The sequence below is a fragment of the Rana temporaria genome, chromosome 2 (assembly GCF_905171775.1).
Source record: "Rana temporaria chromosome 2, aRanTem1.1, whole genome shotgun sequence".
Lineage (NCBI taxonomy): Eukaryota > Metazoa > Chordata > Amphibia > Anura > Ranidae > Rana > Rana temporaria.
Window position 1 is genome coordinate 441,224,243 of NC_053490.1, and position 23,535 is coordinate 441,247,777.

The following is a 23,535-nucleotide window of genomic DNA, read 5'->3' on the forward strand; positions in this document are numbered from 1 at the left end:
GGTTTGGACCGATGAAACTGAACTTCAATCCGTTTTCATCAGTTTGGACTGATCGTGTGTATGAGGCCTAAGGGCTCTTTCACACAGGACGCATCCAGGATGATCCGCCCCGTTAACCTCCGCTTGCTCAGCGGAGATCGCTCCGCTGATCCCCGCTGAGTCGGCAGATGACAGGGCAGTCCCTGCACACTGTGCAGGGACCGCCCTGTCTTTTCTCCACTTTCCTCTATGGGGGATCGGATGAACACGGACCGTCTGTCCGTGTTCACCCGATCCGTAGACGGATGGAAAATTAAGATTTTCCTCCGTCTGCAGAATCGGAGGATTGCGGACACTGATGAGATTGGGTGTCAGCAGATGTTCATCCGCTGACACCCGCTATCTCATTGGGATCAATGTATGTCCCTTTTTCATCTGTAAATGGATGGATGAAAAAGCAGACATACAGTGCTCATGTGTGAAAGGGGCCTTACAGGCGCCTTTCTTCTCTTTTATACTCTGTAGCTCCTGCTGGATTTTGCTTCTAATCCCCTTGGGGAGGCTTCCATTTGTAGATGGACATGTTATGGTTACACAACCTATTAAATTACTATAATCTTTTTATATGGACTATAAACTGAAGGACATATAAATAAATGGTTGTTGAATGAATCATTTGAGTTTCCATTATTTCTTATGGGGATATTCGATAAATGCTTTGGATTACAAACATGTTTCTGGAACAAATTATCCTCGCAATCAAAGGTTTTACTTGTATTATATCCAACCACAAAAAGTGTTAATAACATCAAAATGTCAAAAAGGTATAACATACAAAATGGTTATCAGTGGTCTAAAAGTTAAAAAACAGTCCCAAAAAGAACCAAGATAAAGGTATTCAAAGTTCTAGTGTGAGGTGCTTGTTTCTCAATGTAATCAACAGCAAACTATAAATATAAAAAAAGAGTCCAGAAAAAACAAATATTCTAGAAGTCTTGCAGTACACTATAAGTCTTCTGGGAGTCACCCAGTGTGTAAAACAGATTTCAATCCACCAGTGGAAAAATTTAGGAGAAATCAGCAACTTACCAGATGGCATTGACCATCACTGTCACAGCGAAGGGTCAAACAGCGGTTTTAGGGTTCATCTGGCCAACCCTTAGCCAATAGATTGGCTGTGCTCTGGATACAACAACCATGATGTCTCTCAGGCCCTGTACACACGTCCGAGGAACTCGACGTGCCAAACACATCGAGTTCCTCGTCGAGTTCAGTGTTGAACCTGCCGAGGATCTCGGAGGGCCGACTTTCCTCATTGAACAACGAGGAAATAGAGAACATGTTCTCTATTTGGCCCGACGAGTTCCTCGTCGGCTTCCTCGCTGAAAAGTGTACACACGACCGAGTTTCTCGGCAGAATCCAGCTCCGATCGAGTTTCTGGCTGAATTCTGCCGAGAAACTCGGTCGTGTGTTACGGGGCCTTAGAGATAAAAGACAAGAAACCATCCCATAGCGTAAAACCGCATAGAATAGTTTATTGAGCATAAAATACTTACACCATCTGCAGGCCGAACTGGCTACACAGCGCATAAATGACAAACATATAGCGATTCTATGGGCTGCCCTAACTCCGTCCTCTTCGTCCAATTACTTGTGGTGCGTGATGATGTCACTCTTGCAGGCCCACCTCACAAATACATCATTGGGGGGTGATCCACCTGAACACAGAACTATACCAAACTGAACTACGAATCATAGAACAATCAGTAAACTCAGAACAATATTACACTAACTTTGAAATCACAAAAGAATGTCACACTGAGCTAGGAATCACACCAAAATGGCACACTAACCTTGTGATAATGGGACAATAGTGTGTTTATCCTAAAACTGCACAACAATGTCACTCTGACCTTAGAGTCATAGAGTCATAGAGCAATATCACACCGACCTTCAAATCACAAAACAACATTGCACTGACCTTGGAATCACACACCAATGGCACAATGACCTTGGAATTATAAACCAATGTCACGCTGAGCTTGGAATCACAGAACAATGCCAAGTTAATCTTGGAATTACAGAAAAATGTAACAATGACCTTGGAATGATACACTAATGTCACACTAATCTTGGAATCACAGAAAAATGTAACAATGACCTTGGAATGATACACCAATGTCACACTTATCTTGGAATCACATAACAATGTCACAATGACCTTGAAACCACACACCTCATGTCACACTCACATTGGAATCACACACCAATGTCACTGACCTTGGAATCACAGAACAATACCACACTAATGTTGGAATCACAGAACAATGTCAAAATGACCTTGGAATCACAAAACAATGCCACTTTGACTTTGGAATCACAGAACAATGTCACACTGACCTTGGAATCACAGAACAATGCCACACTCACCTTGGATTTTACAGAACAATGCCACACTGACCTTGGAATCACACACCAATGTCACTGACCTTGGAATCACAGAACAATGCCACACTAATGTTGAAATCACAGAACAATGTCAAAATGACCTTGGAATCACAAAACAATGCCACTTTGACTTTGGAATCACAGAACAATGCCACACTGACCTTGGAAACACAGAACAATGCCACACTGACCTTGGAAACACAGAACAATGCCACACTGACCTTGGAATAATGGAACAATGCTGCACAGACCTTGGAATCACAGAACAAGGTCACATCAATCTTGGAATCAAACATCAACGTCACACTGACATTGGAATCACAGAACAACGCCACACTGAATCGCAGAACAATGTCACACTAATATTTAAATTACAAAACAATGTCACAGTGACATTGGAATCACAAAAACCACAGAACAATGGCACACTGATATTGAAATCTTAAAACTATTTCTTGCTGATCTTGAAATTACAGAGCAATGGCTCGGTGAGCTTGGATATACGCAGAATAGGACAGCATTGCTTCAAATTGGTAAATGTTTGGTGAATTTTAGATTTTTCTAGGGATTTCTCTACCCATGTAGTCATATCCTGGCCTGATTCTAAATTGAGTGGTTGGCCTTTTTGCTTTGATAGTTACCTACTTGGCCTCTATATACTTCAAAGAACCTGAGATCTGGAAGCCCGAAAAATGTATATTTTTTTGTAAAGTAACCAATGTCTTGCTGCAGAATACAAATTTTTATTTTTCATTTGCTTCCAGTACAGCCTGGGCAGAAGGGCACAGTACAGGGTGGGAAGGAGGGCACAGTACAGGATGGAAAGGAGGGAACAGTACAGGGTGGGCAGGAGGTCACGGTACAGGATGGGCAAGAGGGCACAGTACAGGATGGAAAGGAGGGAACAGTACAGGATGGAAAGGAGGGAACAGTACAGGATGGAAAGGATGGAACAGTACAGGATGGAAAGGAGGGAACCGTTTAGGATGGAAAGGAGGGAACAGTACAGGGTGGAAAGGAGGGAACAGTACAGGATGGAAAGGAGGGAACAGTACAGGATGGAAAGGATGGAACAGTACAGGATGGAAAGGAGGGAACCGTTCAGGATGGAAAGGAGGGAACAGTACAGGGTGGAAAGGAGGGCACAGTATAGGGTGGAGGCAGAATGGTGCAGACAGGATGCACACAGTGTATAGCTGGCTACTGTGTTACAATTCTGACCTGTGAAATTCCCTAGTCGGACTTGGAATGGCAGCTCAATTTGCAGTATCCTGCTTTGCACTGTAAATATCCAAACTATGAATGAGTCATAAGAAAAATTTTGTTCAGCACCCTTTCTGTGCCACAGACATATAAATCAGACGAATTTAATGTTTTGTACCATCATTTTGTACCCAATAAAAAAGTTTGTAAACAAAAGAAATATAAATCAGGTGAGACGTATGTGCAAAATTAAACAGTGATTTAGTAATGTCGGGATTTGAGACCCTCATAGGTAATAGCTGCCACTTTCAAATTACAAACATATACATACAAATCACCTAACCCAAAAATATAATTCAAATATAGGTGAACAGCGAAGCTCTATGAACAATAAACATAGTGTAAATAATGAATTAACAGTGTTAACTGTGATGTAGAACATAAGTAAACACACAGTGATAACCAAAAACACTAGTGACACTCATTGACATCACCCAAGTGAAAAAAGAAAAAAGGAAAATAAGTTTAATTCTTATTGGGACAGGTATATGGAGCACTTTCGGTGTGGTGTGAAGATCTCTACTTCTATGAAGGACTCTATCTATGTATTACAGCACATTCATTTATATATGGACTCTTTTTTGGATTCAATAGTTTTTTCCTTTTTTCACTTGGTTGATTTCAATAAGTATCACTAGTGTTTTTGGTTATCGCTGTGTATTTACTTATGTTCTACATTACAGTTAACACTGTTAATTCATTATTTACACTATGCTTATAAATGTTCATAGAGCTCCACTGTTCACCTATATTTTTATACTTTTGGTTTAGGTAATATGTATGTACAGGGAGAATATCGTAGTTGTCAGATGGGGGGGGAGGAGCTCTCAGTACCTGTGCTCAAGCTCAGCTGTGAACCGTGCAGGGATGGGAGACTGTCAGAGTAGTGTCATGGGTGGTGGAGAGCTTTGGGAGGTGCAACTGACATCTGGGGGGTCCAGCCCTCCCTAGCAGCCCCCTAGATCTGACCATGATCTTATCCCTGCTGCTTGTGTGGGCAGGTACGTGTTTTGGTCTGATCCCCGCTGGTCCCACTCTCTTAATCATCCCATAAAATGGAGCAGTACACTGATCGCATCCACACAAACAGCAATAGTGAGATGCCACGCCTTGGGGGATTCCCACACTCGCCCTCAGCTTATTTCGAGAAGATGAGTGGAAATTTTTAGGGCTGTTATATAGTATATTATAACCAATTTTTTTTCCCTGTAGTTTCTTAAATTGAAATTTAAAGAAAACTTCTCTGCTACCAGGCTCGAATATAATATAAGGAAATAACGACCCTACTATCCTACTGTTTCTGAGACAGAAATAACAGCCTAGTTTTTGTTCAATACTGTGTCTGGCAACAGTATTTCAAACACATTCACATAAATTCAAACACAGTTCACACTTCTACACTGTCAGTAAAAAAAGCAAAACAATAAAGTAAAAACATTTACTGAAGTGCTGTTATTGGCAATGCCCATAGCGTTTTGAGCAGTGGTGTACATAGCACATTTGACACCCAGAGTGGATTATTTTTCACACCCCCAATTCTCATCTTTATGTCAAAATTATTTATAGTAACAACATGAATATTAATAATTGGTATACACAATTGGAGGCAGTGAAGATATTATTTATGTGAATTATGTATATATACAGTAATTATATTGGTAAAAAAAAAAAATTCTGACTTTTATTAGTGGCGCACATAGGGGTTGATTTACTAAAACCCGAGAGTGCAAAATCTGGTGCAGCTCTGCATAGAAACCAATCAGCTTCCAGGTTTTTTTTTGTCAACGTTTAATTGACCAAGCTGAAGTTAGAAGCTGATTGGCTAACATGCACAGCTGCACCATATTGTGCACTCTCCAGTTTTAGTACATCAGCCCCATAGTGCGCTATGGCATTGGGACAGTAGCGGTTATGTAGAGATTATAGTTGTTCTCTAAACAGCAGTTACTTAATAATACATGGGCTACAGATAGGAAGTCATGCACAATACACAAAGGGCAATCATGACAACATTATTTGTAGGTAACAAATTATCAATCAAGGAAAGTATGTGGAAAACAAATGGGCACACTAATCATGACATTTCATGGGTCTTCAAAACAAAAATCCCCCCCTCTCTCCAAAAATACCTAGGCAGAAAAAGGCACTCTTGACAACGCATGAGTTACAAATGCAATTGTGGCAATATGCAGGCAACAAACAGGCAATCATGGCAATATGTGGGCAAATAAATATGCAGACAAGAAATGGGCAATCCAGTTTGTGACAAATTCCTCTTTTTGCAGCAAACCTCCCCACCAGCAGATATCCCTCTCTCCTAGGAAGATTTCTTCCTAGTAGAAAATCTCCCCCACTTCTCTCACTCAAATACTCACCAGATTGTACATAGAGCAGTGCCAGGAACAGAATGAGGGGAAGTACTCCCTTCGACTGTGTCATATGACACTTTAGTGCTGAATTACTAGAAGTTCCTAAAATAACTTCCCTCAGCTCATTTAGCACAGCTCTATCTGAGGTCTTATTGACAGCATGGAAAAAAACTCTATGCATGTTCTATTCCATGCATATATAATGGGGTGTCTTAAAGTGGATGTAAGTGGATGTAATTTTTTTTATGTCACAATGTACAGTATAAGATTTCCTATCATCTGTGCCCAGTCTTGCCACACAGAGTTAATCCAGCTATGAGCAATCCTCTTTTATTGTTCAGTGAAATACAACAGACTTCCAGATAAAAACCAAAGTCCTTGCTTCTGAAAAAAAGTGCACAATTCACATCCCCTCCCCTGTGTTTTGATTAAATGTTTTCAAAATATGGGGTGAGTCACAGTTCAGTGCCATGAGAAAATGCAACAGCCATCAGAATATACATAGAGCTGGAGGGAAGAGGGGAGGGGGATGTGAATTGAGCACTTTTTACAGAAGCTGTGTATGTCTGCAAGCAGTGCACGAGATATGTAAATAACCTGTTACTCAAGCAAGGACTTTGGTTTTTATCTGGAAGTCTGTTTTATTTCCCTGAACAATAAAAAGAGGATTGCTCAGAGCTGGATTAACTCTGTGTGGCAAGACTGGGAACAGATGATAGGAAATCTTATTCTCTACATTGTGACATCCAAAAATTTTTTTGGGGGGGGGGTTTACATCCACTTTAATTAAATACGCAAATTGAAATGTATTGTAATTTGTGACCTTTGGAAAGAAAAAGACCCAGTGCTACCTCATCGTAAAATACACATGAAAAACAAGTGTAACTCCTGTAGCACCAAACATATAGACAGCGAGAAGATACCACAATTCCTAGACTTGACAAAACACATTTTTGGCAGGCTGATTCATGCCAGCTAAGCAGCTGACATCAACTGGATGATTTATTTGTCTTTGCAGTCACAGTAGGATGGTGATTCTAAAATTGTGATTTTCTGTCAGGTTAGTACTCAATCCTTCTTATTCCTTTCAAACATTCTTTCTTGAAGTACAAGTTTATCCTGCCCTCAGACTAGAGAAGTGGTCATCAACCCTGCCCTACAGGGCCCACTAACAGGCCAGGTTTTATGTATTACCATGGGGAGATGCAGACTAGAATACTGCAATCACTGAGCAGCAAATGATATCACCTGTGATGTATTTCAGTTATCTTGCAAACCTGGCCTGTTAGTGGGCCCTGTAGGGCAGGGTTGATGACCACTGGCCTAGAGGATTACTCTGATTCATGCTGCTTCGGTTGTAAGGAAAGGCAGCACTGGTGTTGGTTGCAGGAGGCTGTATTCCAGATCCAAGGAGCTCTAGCCTTGGCTTTTAGAGTGCCATATCTCTAACAAGCTACAGCTAGAGAAGTTGGGGAGCAGTGGTCATATTTCAGAGATCTTTCCTATGTGGAATTTTTTTCCACCTCACTGGATGGTATATCTACAGGCACATATAGAAAAGGTCTATGTTGTGGTCGTGCAGAATCATATTTGGGAATTTCAGTTCTCATATAGCATATGAAACACAACATGACATATATGCAGATGTAAGAGTTGATTCTAAAACCTTCCTCCTCGTCCTTCACCTCCCCTTCCACTTTTGTCAAACTAGATGGTTCTTGCAGGGCCACCTATGGCTCCTTAAATTTGAGACTTAGGCTGTGGACCACCAAAGTTTGATTTAGAAAAAAGACTGGTGGAAAATTATCTGCCGAACAAAGACTGCATCCTGTATTCAGGAATCCCACGGGTACCACATCTGCTGAATGCAATATTTTACAAACCCCAGGGAAAGTGTGGATGTGGGCACAACCCTGCTCCTAATGTTACTCTTTCACAAATCACATAACAATCTAAACAGGGCATCTCCTGAATACTGCTGAATACAATAGGGGAGCCTGAAAATCGAGATGTGCACTCTAACGGCTGCTTCTACTGTAGTATCAGACCTTTTTGAAACAAGAATCCCCTGTCATCTGATTCAGTGAAGACAATGGACAACCACTTAAAATAAGTTTAAAAGTTTAAAAGAAATTTGGTATACACCAGTTCATTTGCTATGTATGGTCAGGCTGATGCTTACCAAGCTTTGGCTCTGAGGAAGAGGGTTCGCCCTCGTAACGCGTAAGCCGTATTTTATGCCGTCTGGCCCCTCCCCCGGCGATCTGGTCCCAATCGAAGCCATTTGGAAACATCTATTTCCATTGACGGAGTGGTGTAAACGCTAGCTTTTTTACTTGTTTGTGAGAAGCCATTATCTCTGTACATTTTAATTAAACCTTGCTATTGGTAATGCACAAGGTCGGTGCGCCCGTCTTTTTCTTTTGTTTATTTTAGCTTCAAGAATACCCATTATTCTGAGAAGGGCAGCAAGACGTTTTGTCATTTACCATTCCAACAGAAGGCTCTGTTTTTACCACTAAGTGACCGAGCTCCTGAGCGCAGGAGACTGTCTGTGATGCTTACCAAGGCATGGTCCTCCTCCTCCCAAACATTGCTAGTTATCCATTGCAGGATGTCTTATGTTGTATGTGGCAAGTCCAAGTAGATGCTACTACACATGAAGCAACAGCTATGGCCAGGAGCAGTGCTTGTTTTATTTATTTATTTATTATTTAACTAGATCAATTTAGCAAGTAAAAAATGAGAAAAAAACACTACAGCAATGATAGAATGAACCAGTACAAGTGGTATTACAATGAATGTGCAGTGTAAATTCCCAGAGTAGATTATTTTCTTCCATGTCATTCTGAAGGAATATCTGCCATGTTCAGCAGAAACATTACATACAGCAGCTTCTCTGTCCCTTTTCTCTCATGTGTTCCAAATAAGCCTGAAAGAGAAAACCAACATATCGGGAGAGTTACTGACTTTCAAAAAGTTCTGGGTTTAACATATCCCTAAAGCTCACCAGCTTATGGAGTCTGGATCATCTTGTCCCCATGACTATGAAGACTCTGAGCACCATGGACAGATCTTTCTATTACCAGATCAGTCTAGAAACGAAGAACAAGTTTAAAACAACTCCTCTTGGCCTGCCAGTAAATGGTACAGTAAAGGCACTGAGAGACAGGAGGACATACAACGCACAATGAAGAAGCAAACAAAACACCACTAGAAGACAGAAATGATGCAAGGATTGTTGCTGCAAGTATCCACCTCTGGTCAGCTCTGCTTGATATCTCAGAAATCTCTGACAGAAGCACTCATGGGCTCACAAAACAATGACAAGCTGATAGTCAGGATCCTTGAAGCATGGCATACTGACACTTGAAGCAAAAGGTCAGAGAAACACTAGCACCTAAGCTCCTAGAAGAAAAGCACACTGAAACATAGGCATGCATACAAGGTGTGCCAGATATGCCTGGGCACACCCTAATTACCCCATGCACATATCGCTCAGTGTGCCAGCGGCCGGGTATTTTCCTAACCATAACTACCTACGGTGCTTGCTGCACTCTAATGTAATCTATAAACACAGAAGTAAGGAATTTTGTGTCAACGGGTGACAGCTCTCCTCTCACGGCTTCTTGCCCCAGTACATGCAAGTGAGAGCAGAGGAGGGAGCAGGGGTTGTGCACAGCCATGCTGGTCAAGCAGCACCTCCCAAAGCATGTGCTCTCCCTGCAGCCTGCACTCTCCACTCTCCTATGGAGGCAAGCCTTAACTGCTCTTCTATCAGGTACAGTCCAAGATAATGGAGAAAGTGGTGGTAAATCAGCTGCAACAGCATCTGGACACCCACAACCTACTCGATCCATTTCAATCCGGGTTCCGTCCCGGACACGGGACAGAAACGGCCTTACTGAAAATATGGGACGATGCACTCGAGGCCGCAGACGAAGGAGAATCCTGTCTCCTGGTTCTGCTGGACCTAAGCGCAGCTTTTGACACAGTAGACCATAAATTGCTACTGAGACGACTAACAGAAGTCGCCGGAGTCTCAGAAGATACCTTACCATGGTTCTCCTCTTTTCTTGGAAACCGATCACAAACAGTGAAACTGGGATCCTTCACGTCAGAAAAACGCACGGTGCCATGTGGGGTCCCCCAAGGATCCCCCCTATCACCAGTGCTGTTTAATATCTATCTTCGTCCTCTCTTTGATATTATCAGTAGCCATGAACTACTTTATCACTCTTATGCAGACGACACGCAGTTGTATTTTCGCATCTGCCATAAAAAGGATCATCATCTCAGATTAGAGAAATGTCTCTCTTCAATAGAAAACTGGATGACTAAGAGTTATCTCAAACTCAATAGTGCTAAAACAGAACTCTTTATCTTCGATGCCAGTCGGAAGAAAACACCGACAACAAACTGGACACCATCTCCCATCCTGGGACAAATCATCGCCCCTAGCTCCAAAGTCAAAAGTCTGGGAGTCACGTTTGACACCTCCATGACAATGGACGCACAAATAGGGTCAGTAGTCAGCGGGGCGCACCATTTGATGCGCCTACTACGCAGACTAATTCCATTTATCCCCAAAGAAGACGTAGCAGTCGTGGTGGGAACTATCGTGAATTCCAGACTGGACTATGCAAATGCCCTTTACCTCGGGCTACCCAAGTACCAAATCGCTCGTCTTCAAGTCGTACAGAATACGGCCGCTAGACTGGTGACTGGGAAAAAATCTTGGCAATCAATCTCACCTTCACTGAGATCCCTTCACTGGCTGCCAGTGAAAGACAGAATTGCATTCAAAGCACTCTGCCTGACACATAAGTGCATCCATGGGAAGGCTCCTAGATATCTATGCGACAAGATCAAACCGCACAATTGCAATCGCATGCTGCGATCCACCGACCAAAATCTGGTCAAGGTTCCTAAAACCAAATGCAAGTCCAAAGGAGAAAGAAGGTTTGCTTTCCAGGGCCCCAGGCTTTGGAATGCTTTACCAACCAGCATTCGGTTGGAGCAAGACCACCTGTCTTTCAGAGGGCAGATCAAAACCCTGCTTTTCTGAAAGGCATGTGACACAAACAACAAGCGCCCAGAGGCGATTCAGTTCGCATGTGCCGCGCTATATAAGTTTTTCATTCATTCATTCATTCATTCATTCATTCAGCCAAGGAGGGGGATTTGGGATGGGAGAAGAACTGGGTACTAGGGGGAGGGGGTGTTTAAGGGGGATAAACAATGTAATTTGGGTTTAAAGTGGACCAGTCCCATGCAGTCTTGAACTCTGCACTCTGTGTGCAAGCTCACACCAGAACTCTGCACTCTATACGCAGTGCACACCTGAACTTTGCACTCTATATGCAGTGCACACCTGAACTATGTACTCTATATGCAGTGCACACCTGAACTCTGCACTTGCATGTGTGTTTGAGCTTTGGGGTGCACACCCTAATGCAATAGGCTGCACACACCTATTTTCTGAGATACTGTATGTGCTCTCAAAGCTGTGGCATGTACTAAGTTCCATGGACAATGATGAGGTGATACCTGGGCTACAAACACATGATATACTGTATTTGCCGGTGTATAAGGCGACCAGGCGTATAAGACGATCCCCTAATTTTAATTTTAATTTTTTTGCCTGTACTAACCGTATAAGACGACCCCCCTTACGAGGCTTCCGACGCTTCATATTTCTTCCTTCTGGAGCCATATTCATCTACATTCTTGCTGGAGCTGGAGCCATATTCTTCTTCCTTCTTGCTGGAGTTGGAGCCAATCACGGTGAGTGATGTATACTATTAATGAATACAAAGCCTGCTTGGATTGGCAGAGGCTGTAACATCATCAACCCACGCCTCTCTGACTCTCAAAGCCTGTATGTAGCCTGCTCGGATTGGCAGAGGTTGTTACTCCAATCCAAGCAGGCTCTGTATTCATTTGAATACATCGCTTACCGGGATTGGCTAAATGGTATATACTGTATGTAGCCGAAGCTATATACAGTATTACCGCACATCCAGCAGGCATCTGAGCAGCTGACCCGGTGTATAAGACGACCCCTGCTTTTTGGCCATTTTTTGTAGGTTGTCTTATACGCCAGCAAATACAGTAATCAGATTTCATCGCCATACTGAAAAAATGTGCCATTGTGATACTTAGGGCACCAGAAAAATTTACACTATTATACAGGGTCTAACAACAATTAAAGCGGGGGTTTACCCAAAAATACATTTTTAACATTACATTCAGCCGAGTTGTCCTAATGACAATCGCCTGTTTTTTTCCCCGTACATACCTTATTTCACCGCTGCTTCCGGGTATGTCTTCTCCGGGACTGGGCATTCCTATCTGATTGACAGGCTTCCAAACGTCGCATACTGCTCGTCACGAGTTGCCGAAAGAAGCTGAGCGTCGGTGCGGCTCTATACGGCGCCTGCGCACCGACGTTCGGCTTCTTTCGGAAACTCGTGACGCGTAGTATGCGACGGTCGGAAGCCTGTCAATCAGATAGGAACGCCCAGTCCCGCAAAAGACATACTCGGAAGCGGCGGTGAAAATAAGGTATGTACGGGGAAAAAAAAAACAGCCGATTGTCATTAGGACAACTCGGCTGAATGTAATGTTAAAAATGTATTTTTGGGTGAACCTCCACTTTAAATACTAACACTTGGGCTTCCAGAACAAAAGGGGCATTATTATTTTTTTCCTGGACAATGATATTGACATATGGCACCTAGAACAATGGTGCACTAACACTGAAGCCCTGCATTGGTCTGGGCTCCACAAAAAGCTAAAAAAAAGACAAGAAAAGGTTTTTGAACCATTAATAACAGAATATGCCCTATTGAAATAATAAGGTATATTTTTTCAGTGAACATTTATTTCTAGCATGAGGAGTGGAAACGATAACAGACGTCCCTCATACTGAAGCTTTTATAATGATTTTACTCATAAACAGATTTCAGGCCAAAACTCCTCCTGCAGATGTTGAGCAATTATAAGACAGTAAACTTTGGAAGAACAATATCCAATAAACTGAAACCACCCTCAATGATTCTCCTCGTTTAGAGATTAGGAGTATCATGGGGAGACTTTGAGGCTCTTGGATTCATGAGAATGTAAAGACACACCCTGATCCATTGCTCTTTTTATGTGTTATCTTAATTTATGTTGTTTAATAGGCATGTATAATTTATCAGACATACCCTGTAAATGCAATTACACATGGTGCTTGCATTAGTGATGAAAGATATCAATATTTAAATATATATTATATATATATATTTAATTTAGAATTCTTTAAAATGAAGGAGTGCATCCAGAGTTAGTAGTAGTTGAACTTTGCACTGCCGTGTAAGGGGTTCATTATTAAAAGAAAAGTTGTTGATACAAAGCATTCGCAGAGACAGCTGAAATCACAGAGTGTGTGTGTTCTACCCATGACTGGGGATATGGGCTGGTGTCATTATCTGAGCATATATAGCGGATAAAGTACAGGGGTGTGAAAAAGGTTGCTTTAGGAATTTTAATAGTAGCGCTGTGATCTTTAAAAATATACAATTGCTCTTCCCAAGAATTTAATATTGTCAATCATATTTTTATATCTGAATAAAGTTTTATTTATTGATAAGTAGTCAGAATATAAACAGGGAACATCGGCGGGTCTTGGTAACAATGAGATCTGCCTATCCCCATACTAATCACCAATTACTGCTATGAGCCACAAACTTCCTGATGACTTTTTGTATCAGACAGATAGATGGTCTAAAGTCTAGTACACACTAGGGGCCGGATTCAAAAAGCCTGGCGTAAATTTGTGCGAGCGTATCTCAGATACGCTACGCCGCTGTAACTTAGTGAGGCAGGTTCTGTATTCAGAAAGAACCTGCACCCTAAGTTAAGGCGGCGTAGCGTATGTGGTCCGGCGTAAGCCCGCGGAATTCAAATTATCCATGCAGTGGGCGTGTTGTATAATCCGTGAACGTATCCCAGTGCGCATGCTCTAAATTACGCTGCAAATAGTCAATGCTTTCGACGTGAACGTAACTTACGTACAGCCCTATTCGCGAACGACTTACGCAAACGACGTAATCGACGGAAAATTTGACGCTGGCCCGACGTCCATACTTAATATAGGATACGCCTCATATAGCAGGGGTAACTTTACGCCGGAAAAAGCCTTACGTAAACAACGTAAAAAAATGCGCGGGGCGGATGTACGTTTCTGAATCGGCGTATCTACCTAATTTGCATATTCTACGCGTAAACCTAGCGGCCAGCGTAAACATGCAACTAAGATACGACGGTGTAAGAGACTTACGTCAGTCGTATCTTAGCCAAATTTCGGCGTATCTTGCTTTCTGAATACAGAAAGAAGATACGCCGGCGCATGCTAGAATTTACGCGGCGTATCAATAGATACGCCAACGTAAATTCTTTCTGAATCCGGGCCTAGCAGTTTGTTTTTTTTTTCCAACAGAGCAGGGCTGAACGAGAAAAAAACTGACAGCTCAGGAGGAGCCACTGTACTAACTATTCAACTTTAGTACAGCGATCTCCCCTGCTGTTCTGTTCTGACAGGAAATGGCCCCTCACCAGAACACTCCGGTCAGCACTCTCAGCAATTGGCCGGTTGGCAGACCTTTTTCAGGCATGCCCCTTCTACAGAAGGCCAGCTTCTATCAGACTCTAGTACACACATGCCAAATGTTGGCCGGTTTCTATTAAACTGGCTGATACCGCCCAACATTTGGCCTGTGTGTACTAGGCTTTAGGTATACTCTCCTTTAGCACATTACTGACATCTTTGTTACATCATTATCTGAATGGTGCTGTTCTGCTGCAGTAAAGGTGTGCTTTTTCCTTATCCTTATTTATGGTAAGGACACGATCAAGCATGACTGAGCACTTGACAATTATCATACATGTGGTACACACTGTACATGAAGCAGTTGAAAGTAATGCTGGAAACGTTGTAAATATCAGTAGTATGGTATACCTGAGCTGTTTTGTTTTTTTAAAGGCAAACAGCTAAAACACAGATGTTTAACTTTCCGAAGCATTTAAATTTCTGTCCTTTCAGTCCTGAGATTTTCATAGCCCCCTCATGCAACATAGCCAGGTGGATTATAGTATTTTCAGCTAATGGATACAATGGTGCCATTTTTCCACCCAGTCTTCCGATTATACAGTGAAGGAATAGCAGCAGACTGATGAAATCATCACTCTGCTCTCTCCATCTTTCCGTAAGTTCCTTTTCAACACATCTGTCTACAACACACCTGATTGGCTCACAATCCTGAATCTCCCTTTCCAAGTCTGTGTGTTGTTGTAAAAGGCTGATACCAAGTCGGGTATTAGGCCTCATTCACACGGACGGACCGTTCGGTTTCCGCCTGTCAGTTTTGATGGCGGACCTGAACAGCTGCTCCATGCATCCCTATGGAGCGTCGGATGTCAGTGGAGACATGTCATCAGATCGCTCCATAGGAGACAGCGGTGCCCGACAAGCCCCTCCCCGCTCAGTGAGCAGAGAGGAGCTTGTCATCCGTCGGCTCAGCAGAGATCTGCGGACTTATCTCCCGCTGAGCTGGCGGAGTCCGCCTCGTGTGAATGAGGCCTAACACTACGTACAAAAATGGAAAGTTGCACATTGCTAATTCCACAGAGCATTACTCTCTTTATTGATCCAACAGCACCACATAATTCCACCCATGAACTCCTTTGACATGTTTTGTGCCCTACTGGGGTTTTGTGTTTAAGCCCCAGTAATCAGCCAAGTGCATCAGTGGGAGGTTATGGGTGGAGTGCATCTGTCATAGCTGACCAATAAAGTTGTTCAAGCTCTATAACATTAGCAGTGTGCAGTTTCATATTTTTGTATTTAGCGTATACTGGGTTAGTAACGGAGCCTATAGTTTACCAGCACCCTTGGCCAGAGTGAGAGAGGTGCGTGACCTGAAAGTAATGTAGCTGATCTGTAAAGCCCTGTACACCCGATCGGACCTTTGTCCGACCAAACTCACGTTGGAAATCCGACGGAATTCCATCGGAGTAAAAGAGAACATGTTCTCTATCTAAACTTCGATGGAATTCATCTGAATATCCGATGGAAAAACTCTGATGGGCATACACACGGTCGGAATTTCCGATGGAAAAAGTCCGTCTGACTTTTTCCATCTGAAATTCCGATCGTGTGTACGAGGCATAAGTGGATAGGTAATTTAACTAGCTCTTATTTTTAAAGCGAAAATTATAGATGTAATTATCAAGATATTAGTTACATTAAAAAAAATCTATTGATGTATAAATCCAAAGCTCAGCTGCATTTATTTTTGGCATTTATATCTTCCTGCAGTTCTGCTTGATAGAAAAATTACCCTTTTGATTTACCAGGTCCAGTGTAGAATAAGCAGCATTATCCGGCTTCCTTTTACTGGCTGAGATATTTAATAGGCATATGTTTTACATAGGATTATACAGTATGTGCATTGATTGCGTCTTAGGTATGTTATTATCTGTAAAAGCCTCCCTTGTGTATGTAGCGCACCCCCTAAGGAGCCGCAAGTAGAAAGTGATCCCCCAGCCTGCACAGCCAGGCACACTGCATCTTCACAGTGCACTTGAGTCAAAGAACAGTCCAATGCTTTGTTTTGTGTTTTATTTAGGGGAATAACCTTAGATAGAGATTAGGGTATTATAGGACGCCCACTTGACTTTCAGCAAAAAACTCTTCAGGGACAATACTATTTACAGTCCATATATACACTTCTCCTCTGCCTCCTGCACAAATCCTGATTGCAGAGCTACAACTCCCAGGACCAGCTGGCACTGTTGGATGATCTGACAAAAAGGCTCAGTCAGATTGGTAGTTGAAGCCCTTTACAGGCAGGGACTACAGGCCCCTTGTTTTTGTAGCAAAGTCGTAGTGACCAGCTGTCCTTCTGTGGCTACTGAACCCAGCACCACCTCTTGAGGCACTGCCAGCCCACTTAGGACTCTCCCCCAGTCCTCTCAAGAATGCCTCTAAGTGCTCTCCCCATTGGTAACACTCACCAGCCCACCTGGCTGTCTTCCTCCCTGGAGATTTTCCGGGCAGTGTTCTCCTGCTATGCTTCTCCTGCTCCCGGTCAGGACACACATGTGTGTCTTGGAAAGGTTTACTTCCACACCCGAGCCCAGGGTGAGGTCACCCCCCAAGACTAGGGAGCTACCCTCAAGAGCCTAACACTCCATCTCCATCTTCCATTCAAACTCCACTGCCCCAGCTGGGCTGACCAAGAGAATTTAAGGGGGCCTGTCCCCTGCCAACACATCTGTTGGGGATTGGTCAGGGCCCTCAGAATACTTTAGACAGCTCCTCCTTACCTCCATGCCCATTCTTCTAGAATTTTCCAGCAAGTTCCAGAAGTTAGGGGAGGTCTCAGAGATGCTACCTGTGAGTCATCCAGCCCCCCCTGAGTCACTCACTTGACCCAAATAAAAAATACAGACTTGGCTACCAGCCAAGCCTAACATTTTTCCTACACTACTGAAAAATATATTCGAGCACACTAGAAGGTGCTACATCTAGACATCCAAATGTCCTAAAATCACCACTGTATGTGATGTCAGCAGTCCCAGCAGAATCAGAGTTGTGACTCAAGTGACACTCTGTATTATTCCCATTTGCTCCTCCTTCAGCAACTACAGAAAAAATATTTTGTAGGGAGGAGTGGAGATTCTTGGTCAGCACAGACAAATTCCAGAAGAGGAGAGGGCTATCATGTGCAAGGAGGGAGGGTCTGTACTACAGATTTGACTCTTCTGGGACAAGTCAAATTTTCTAGCAGGCTTATCCTGGAAATGGATACAAAGTATTTATGAAAAGCAAAACACTGTACGTAAACTTTTTTTTTTTAAGTTTGTCTTTTAATGGTTCTTTCTCGTATAATAAGCATTTTTTCGGAATCATTGTACACTACTGAAGTACAGATATTAATTCTACACTTATTTTTATCTTTTCTAGTCTCCTAAGAAAGCAAAAAAGAAGGCAGATGGAGGTTCAAATGTTTTCTCCATGTTCGATCAAAGTCAAATACAGGAATTTAAGGAGGTAGAGTATTTTCCCATTTGGCATAACATGTGGTCTGCTTTCTACAGTATATAAAACCTTAAGGGTTCATTTACACCATATGCAGTCAAACTAATTTTTAAATGCAGTACAAACGTATATGCAAAAAAATGTAAGTACTGTATTTCAATGAGCCTAGTGTACACATATGTTTAATAATGTAGAGCATGTTGCATGTAAACTCAACATACTAAAAAAAGTAAAAAAAAAAAAAAATGCACTGCATACAAGTAAATGTGAAAGCAAATTGCACACTGAACATGGGAATTGCGGAGTAATGAGCCCTTAAAAAGGTACATTCCAGAAAAACTTAAATAGTAAACTTTGAAATGCATGAGTTTGCTCTACTCTTTCTGTCCTAAAAAAACATCTACAGTACTTGGTGAACAAACACTGCAGATTACTTGCTGCCTCTAGCAGTCTAGCAGTGATTGGGTATGCAGGAGACAGATTCAGTTGGTTACATACTCCTCCTGACCCTTTTTTAGGGCAATATGTACTAATGTATTTTAAGTAATTTTTGCTGTTTTTTGGACAACTGAAGCATTTGCTCAATATCATTAGCTGCTCTATGATTGGCTGTTGCCTGGAATTGCTCTTTAATTTCACATTTGTTTGCTGAACTGAATTTACAATCTGATTTTCCTCCCAATAACAAAAGAGTAAAAAGCACACTGTTACCCTTGTGGTGATTAACAAATTGTTCAATTTTTTTTTTTAAAACAAAAACAGCAATATTGGTAAAACTACTATTTGCTGCATTATATAATATATTTAGCTTATTAATATTATTATTATTATCATTAAATAACAGGCTTTATACAGTTTGCACAGCATTTTATAATGTAAAGGGAGCCAATACAGTTAGTATACAATTCAATACATGGGGAATAGTATTAGAAATAGGATGGTTTATAATGTATTTCTACTTTTACAGCCCAATTTCAGAAACTCTTTCTATATGTTTGTTATCTGTTCACATTCACAAAGCATACACAGCTTGTGTGTGTGGGAGACGATGAAAATCTCCAATCCCACCGCTGCCATCAATATGTTATGATGGTAACCGCACTATTCTGCTTTAGCCACCAATATGTGATGACGCCACTTTCAGCCCTGCACAGAGATTTTCCAGCTTATAGGACAACAATTTAACTGCCAGTAGACTGAGAGGGATTGTTACTGTGAAAAAATGTCTTTGACACCCACTGACACTCCAGACATGGATAAAGTAAAGTTTAGTTCAGTGTACAGTAGCTTCTTCAAGAGGCATACAATCTGGTTTAGAGCATTTAGAGTTGAAGCTCAATGATTTTCAGCTATCATGAAATGCAAAGACAAGGAAAGCGGCACAAGAAACAAATGTACAAAATATATATTACAGAAACAGACAATATCAACAGCAAACTAAATTAAAGTACTTCACAAAGTTTGCCTGGTCTTTGGTTCAGGCAGATTCCAATTCAGTAAGTAATCTTAGCATTTGTGCAAAGTTGAAAGCTCCAGCTGCCAATTCCAGCAGTTTTTTATGAACACTCAGGAGGGTTTTATTGAGCCCACACCATCCAATCAAAAGGGCTGAGGGACGTGGGGTAGGAGTATAGATTTCTCTACTGATTTATTCCATGAGATCAGGTTGAAGTCCAGATGGTCTGCTCAGTACATTTTTATAAACTACTTTATTCTCTTACATTAGTAATCAAAGTTGGCAGAGGCAGGTTAGACCGGCCATAGACGGTTCGAGTTTCAGTTGGCTCAGCAGGGACCAGCCAAGATTCTAACCATGTATGGATTTATCAACTTGGGTACAACCAGCATGTTGGATTTTTTTTGATCCGGCTACTGCCAGCGGCTATAGCCATTAGCAGTAGCCATTATATGCTGGTGGCCCACAATACTCCCTGTGCCCCCTGCTGGCAAAATACGATGGTGCAGTGGGAGGCATTCCCCCACCAACACTGACTGTGTTAATGGGGGAATCGAGTGATTTTCTTTACTAACATCCATGGTGGAAGAGAAGAAAATCGTATTATCTAAAGCCAGCCTTAGCCATCTTTTGCTGCAACCATCACCTATGATCAGGGATATTTGTGTAAACATGATTTTTATACATAAAAAAGAGAAATGTGTATTTTTCATGAAGATATATATTCTTTCAGCCCCCCAAATTGCATCCTCCTAGACAAGGCAGATAGTGGCTTTTCCTCAATATTAAGGTGTTGGATCTGCTAAAAGCTTTGTATAACCACATAAGGTTGCCAGTTCTGTAGTCACAACTCAGTCACAAAGTCACAGACTATGATAATCAATGCAGCCCTCCCTGGTGTAAATGCTGGATTGATTTTTTAAAGAAAGAAACCATTCAATCCTTTCAGATCAGACCTCATGTTATACATTCACATAAGACTCTACATTTTGTTGATCTGATACTGCTTAGGGCTGAGAACATTTGTACATCCTCTTTTCTCATATGTTGGAAAAACGAGACAACTTTTCTTTTTCAACCTCATATTTACAGTATTGTATTTTTGTCTTTTTTCACCCAAACTCTCATATAGGGTTAACATTGGCTGTATCTAATCATGTATTGGAAGCCATCCAGTATCATATTGTGCCTAGTATTAATTTAGTTCACGGAACTAGGGGTGGGTTAATTGTATTTTAATTAAACCCCTTGTCAGGATTCATTAGCATACTAAACGTGTGTAATTCGCAGAGGCTTTGTTTGTTGCTTATTTTTAACTGAAAGTGAAATGTGTCACAGGCTGTAAGCGAAGATCAGAGAGGATGGGAGATCCTGCGGATCTAACTAATGCTGTGCTGTTTCCTTGTCACCAGGCCTTCACCATTATGGACCAGAACAGAGATGGCTTCATTGATAAAGGAGACCTGAGAGACACATTCGCTGCTCTGGGTAAAGAAAAAGAAACGTGATATCTAAATCAAATTCACATGCTCAAGTATGTAGGAAATGATTATACTTAAACCGAAGCTGCGTGAGTCAAAGGAGATATGTCAAGTGCAGCGAGCCAAAAGGGAAGTCTGCCAAACTGATTTAATGTGATCCTCTTGTTTATGGGTTTGGAACCATTAGGAGTTTAGTGAAGAGCAATCACTTTGAATATATATGATTGTATGTGTTCAAGAATGGTAACCTTTGTAAACACACGCTCACCTTTCTCTCTATACTGTATATATAAAAAATATATATATAGAAATGTATTTAAATATATACAGTATGTGCTGAACATTGACCTTGAATAGGTATGCAGTCCAATAGGTCTGACGTCACTTTATGTTTATTTATTAGGATCTTAAAATTCAGTGAAAGTCATCATGACAGCCAGACAGTTAGCATTGTTCTTTCGCGAGGTCAACAACTGCGGCCCACATAATTCTCTCAATAATAGTGTCACATCAAATACTGCTAATTGCCCCAAAAAATGTTGTCTGGTTGCCTATCGATTTGCAGTGACAGTAAAAGCAATGTGACTGAGGTTAGCCATACTTTTACAGATTTCTCTTATTCAACTCACCAGTAAACTCATCCATCCACACTGCAAGCTATTAAATTCAAACAGTTGTGACAACTGCAGTTGTTTGTCGGAACGGTGAACGCATTTGCTTTTTTGATTTTCCATTTGGCAGGAGGGGCGGCACTAGTAAAGAAAAAGTGGGATAAGAAGCGGCTCTTTAATAAGGCATGCTTCTGTGCCCCCTTCTTCCTTCCTGGCGGTGCCCCTCTTAATCCAGCATGGAGATCGCTTGAAATCCTCTCATTCTACAGTTATGGCTGGCTTATTAAAGGCCCACCTCATTGGGCTGTTTTTTTGTTGTTGTTGCAGCAGCGCCCCTTCTAATCTACTGCAGAGGTGAGGATTGAATGCAGCTATTTCAAGCCTTACCTCCGGTGTGGATTAGGAGGGGCTCTACTAGGGGAGAAGAAGTGAATTATTAAGGACCCGCTTCAAAGCTCTCATTTTTTGTAGTGGCGTTGCCCCGCCTCTCTGCCACAGAAGTGGATAAAAATCAACTTTTAAAGCGCTGCTAGGACTGCCACCTTTTCTTCAAGCCAAACCCGACCAGTTTACACGACACAGCTATTTTTTTGTAGTATACACTAAAGGACTGTAAAATAACTTGGACACCTTTGGGTGCCCCAAGGGAATAGCAATGCAGTGTGGCAAGCTTGCCATAGTGAACAATGGGTGTGGCCAAATTGGTTTAACAGTGGCAGGGGCTTAAAGGAGCATGGTTAAATGAAACAAAAACATTCTTGTACACAAAAGATATGCTTAGATTATTAAAACAAATGTCTCTGTAAGAATATGTACTTGGCCTACCTAAAAGCAGACATTGTCAGTCAGTAGAGCAGTGGACAATGTCAGTAGGGCAGAGGATGGTGTCAGTAGGGCAGAGGATGGTGTCAGTAGGGCAGTGGACAGTGTCAGTGGATCAATGGACGGTGTCAATAGAACAGTGGATGGTGTTAGTAGGGCAGAGGATGGTGTCAGTAGGGCAGAGGATGGTGTCAGTAGGGCAGAGGATGGTGTCAGTAGGGCAGAGGATGGTGTCAGTTGGGTAATGGACAGTGTCAGTGGATCAGTGGATGGTGTCAAAAGAGCAGTGGATGGTGTCAGTAGGGCAGTGAATGGTGTCAGTAGAACAGTGGATGTGTCAGTAGGGCAGTTGATGGTGTCAGTCAGTAGAGCAGTGCTCAGTGTCAGTAGGGCATTAGACTTTGTCAGTAGGGCATAGGATGTTGTCAGTAGAGCAGATGTTGATGTCATCAGGGAAGAAAAGGTTGGTGTCAGTAGGGCAGTGGACAGTGTCAGTAGTTTTTTTTATTTTTCATATTTTATAAAAAAAATATATTTGTATGTTTTACAATTTTTTTAGGAGCCCCATTGGGAGGCTTTGGTAAAATTTCAGGGTTCTAAACTGACACCTGATGTCTCACTTTTGTGACATAGAACAGATATTCCCCAGTCCCATTCTCTGCAGCCTCAACTGCACTGGACAGTGAATGAATGGGAAGTGCTCTGTGCTGGTACATTGTGCCCCTACCCATTCACCAAATAAAGTGTCAAAAAGTAAAAACCACCATCGACAGTTTTTGACAATTCCTTTATTAAATAAGGAAAAAAAAATATGTCCCGCGATGTACATCCATCTTCAAACACGCAGCCCGCAGCAACTACACAGAATATATATATATATATATATATACATATTAATACATTGCCTGCACTGTATATATATTCTACATTGACTACACTGTATATATCTATCATAGGTGTGCGCAGCCTATTGCATTAGGGTGTGCACTCCAAAGCCCAAACACACACTAATGATCA

At 41.9% G+C, this 23,535-nt stretch overlaps 1 protein-coding gene across 1 annotated transcript in view; it reads left to right on the plus strand.

Annotated features, from left to right (window-relative positions):
- Positions 1 to 23,535, plus strand: part of MYL10 (myosin light chain 10) — an 82,793-nt gene that overhangs the window by 25,137 nt on the left and 34,121 nt on the right. The window contains exons 2-3 of the mRNA XM_040338417.1: positions 18,074 to 18,160; positions 21,017 to 21,092. Of these exons, the coding sequence (XP_040194351.1) occupies positions 18,074 to 18,160; positions 21,017 to 21,092 (163 nt within the window). The remainder of the gene's footprint in view (positions 1 to 18,073; positions 18,161 to 21,016; positions 21,093 to 23,535) is intronic.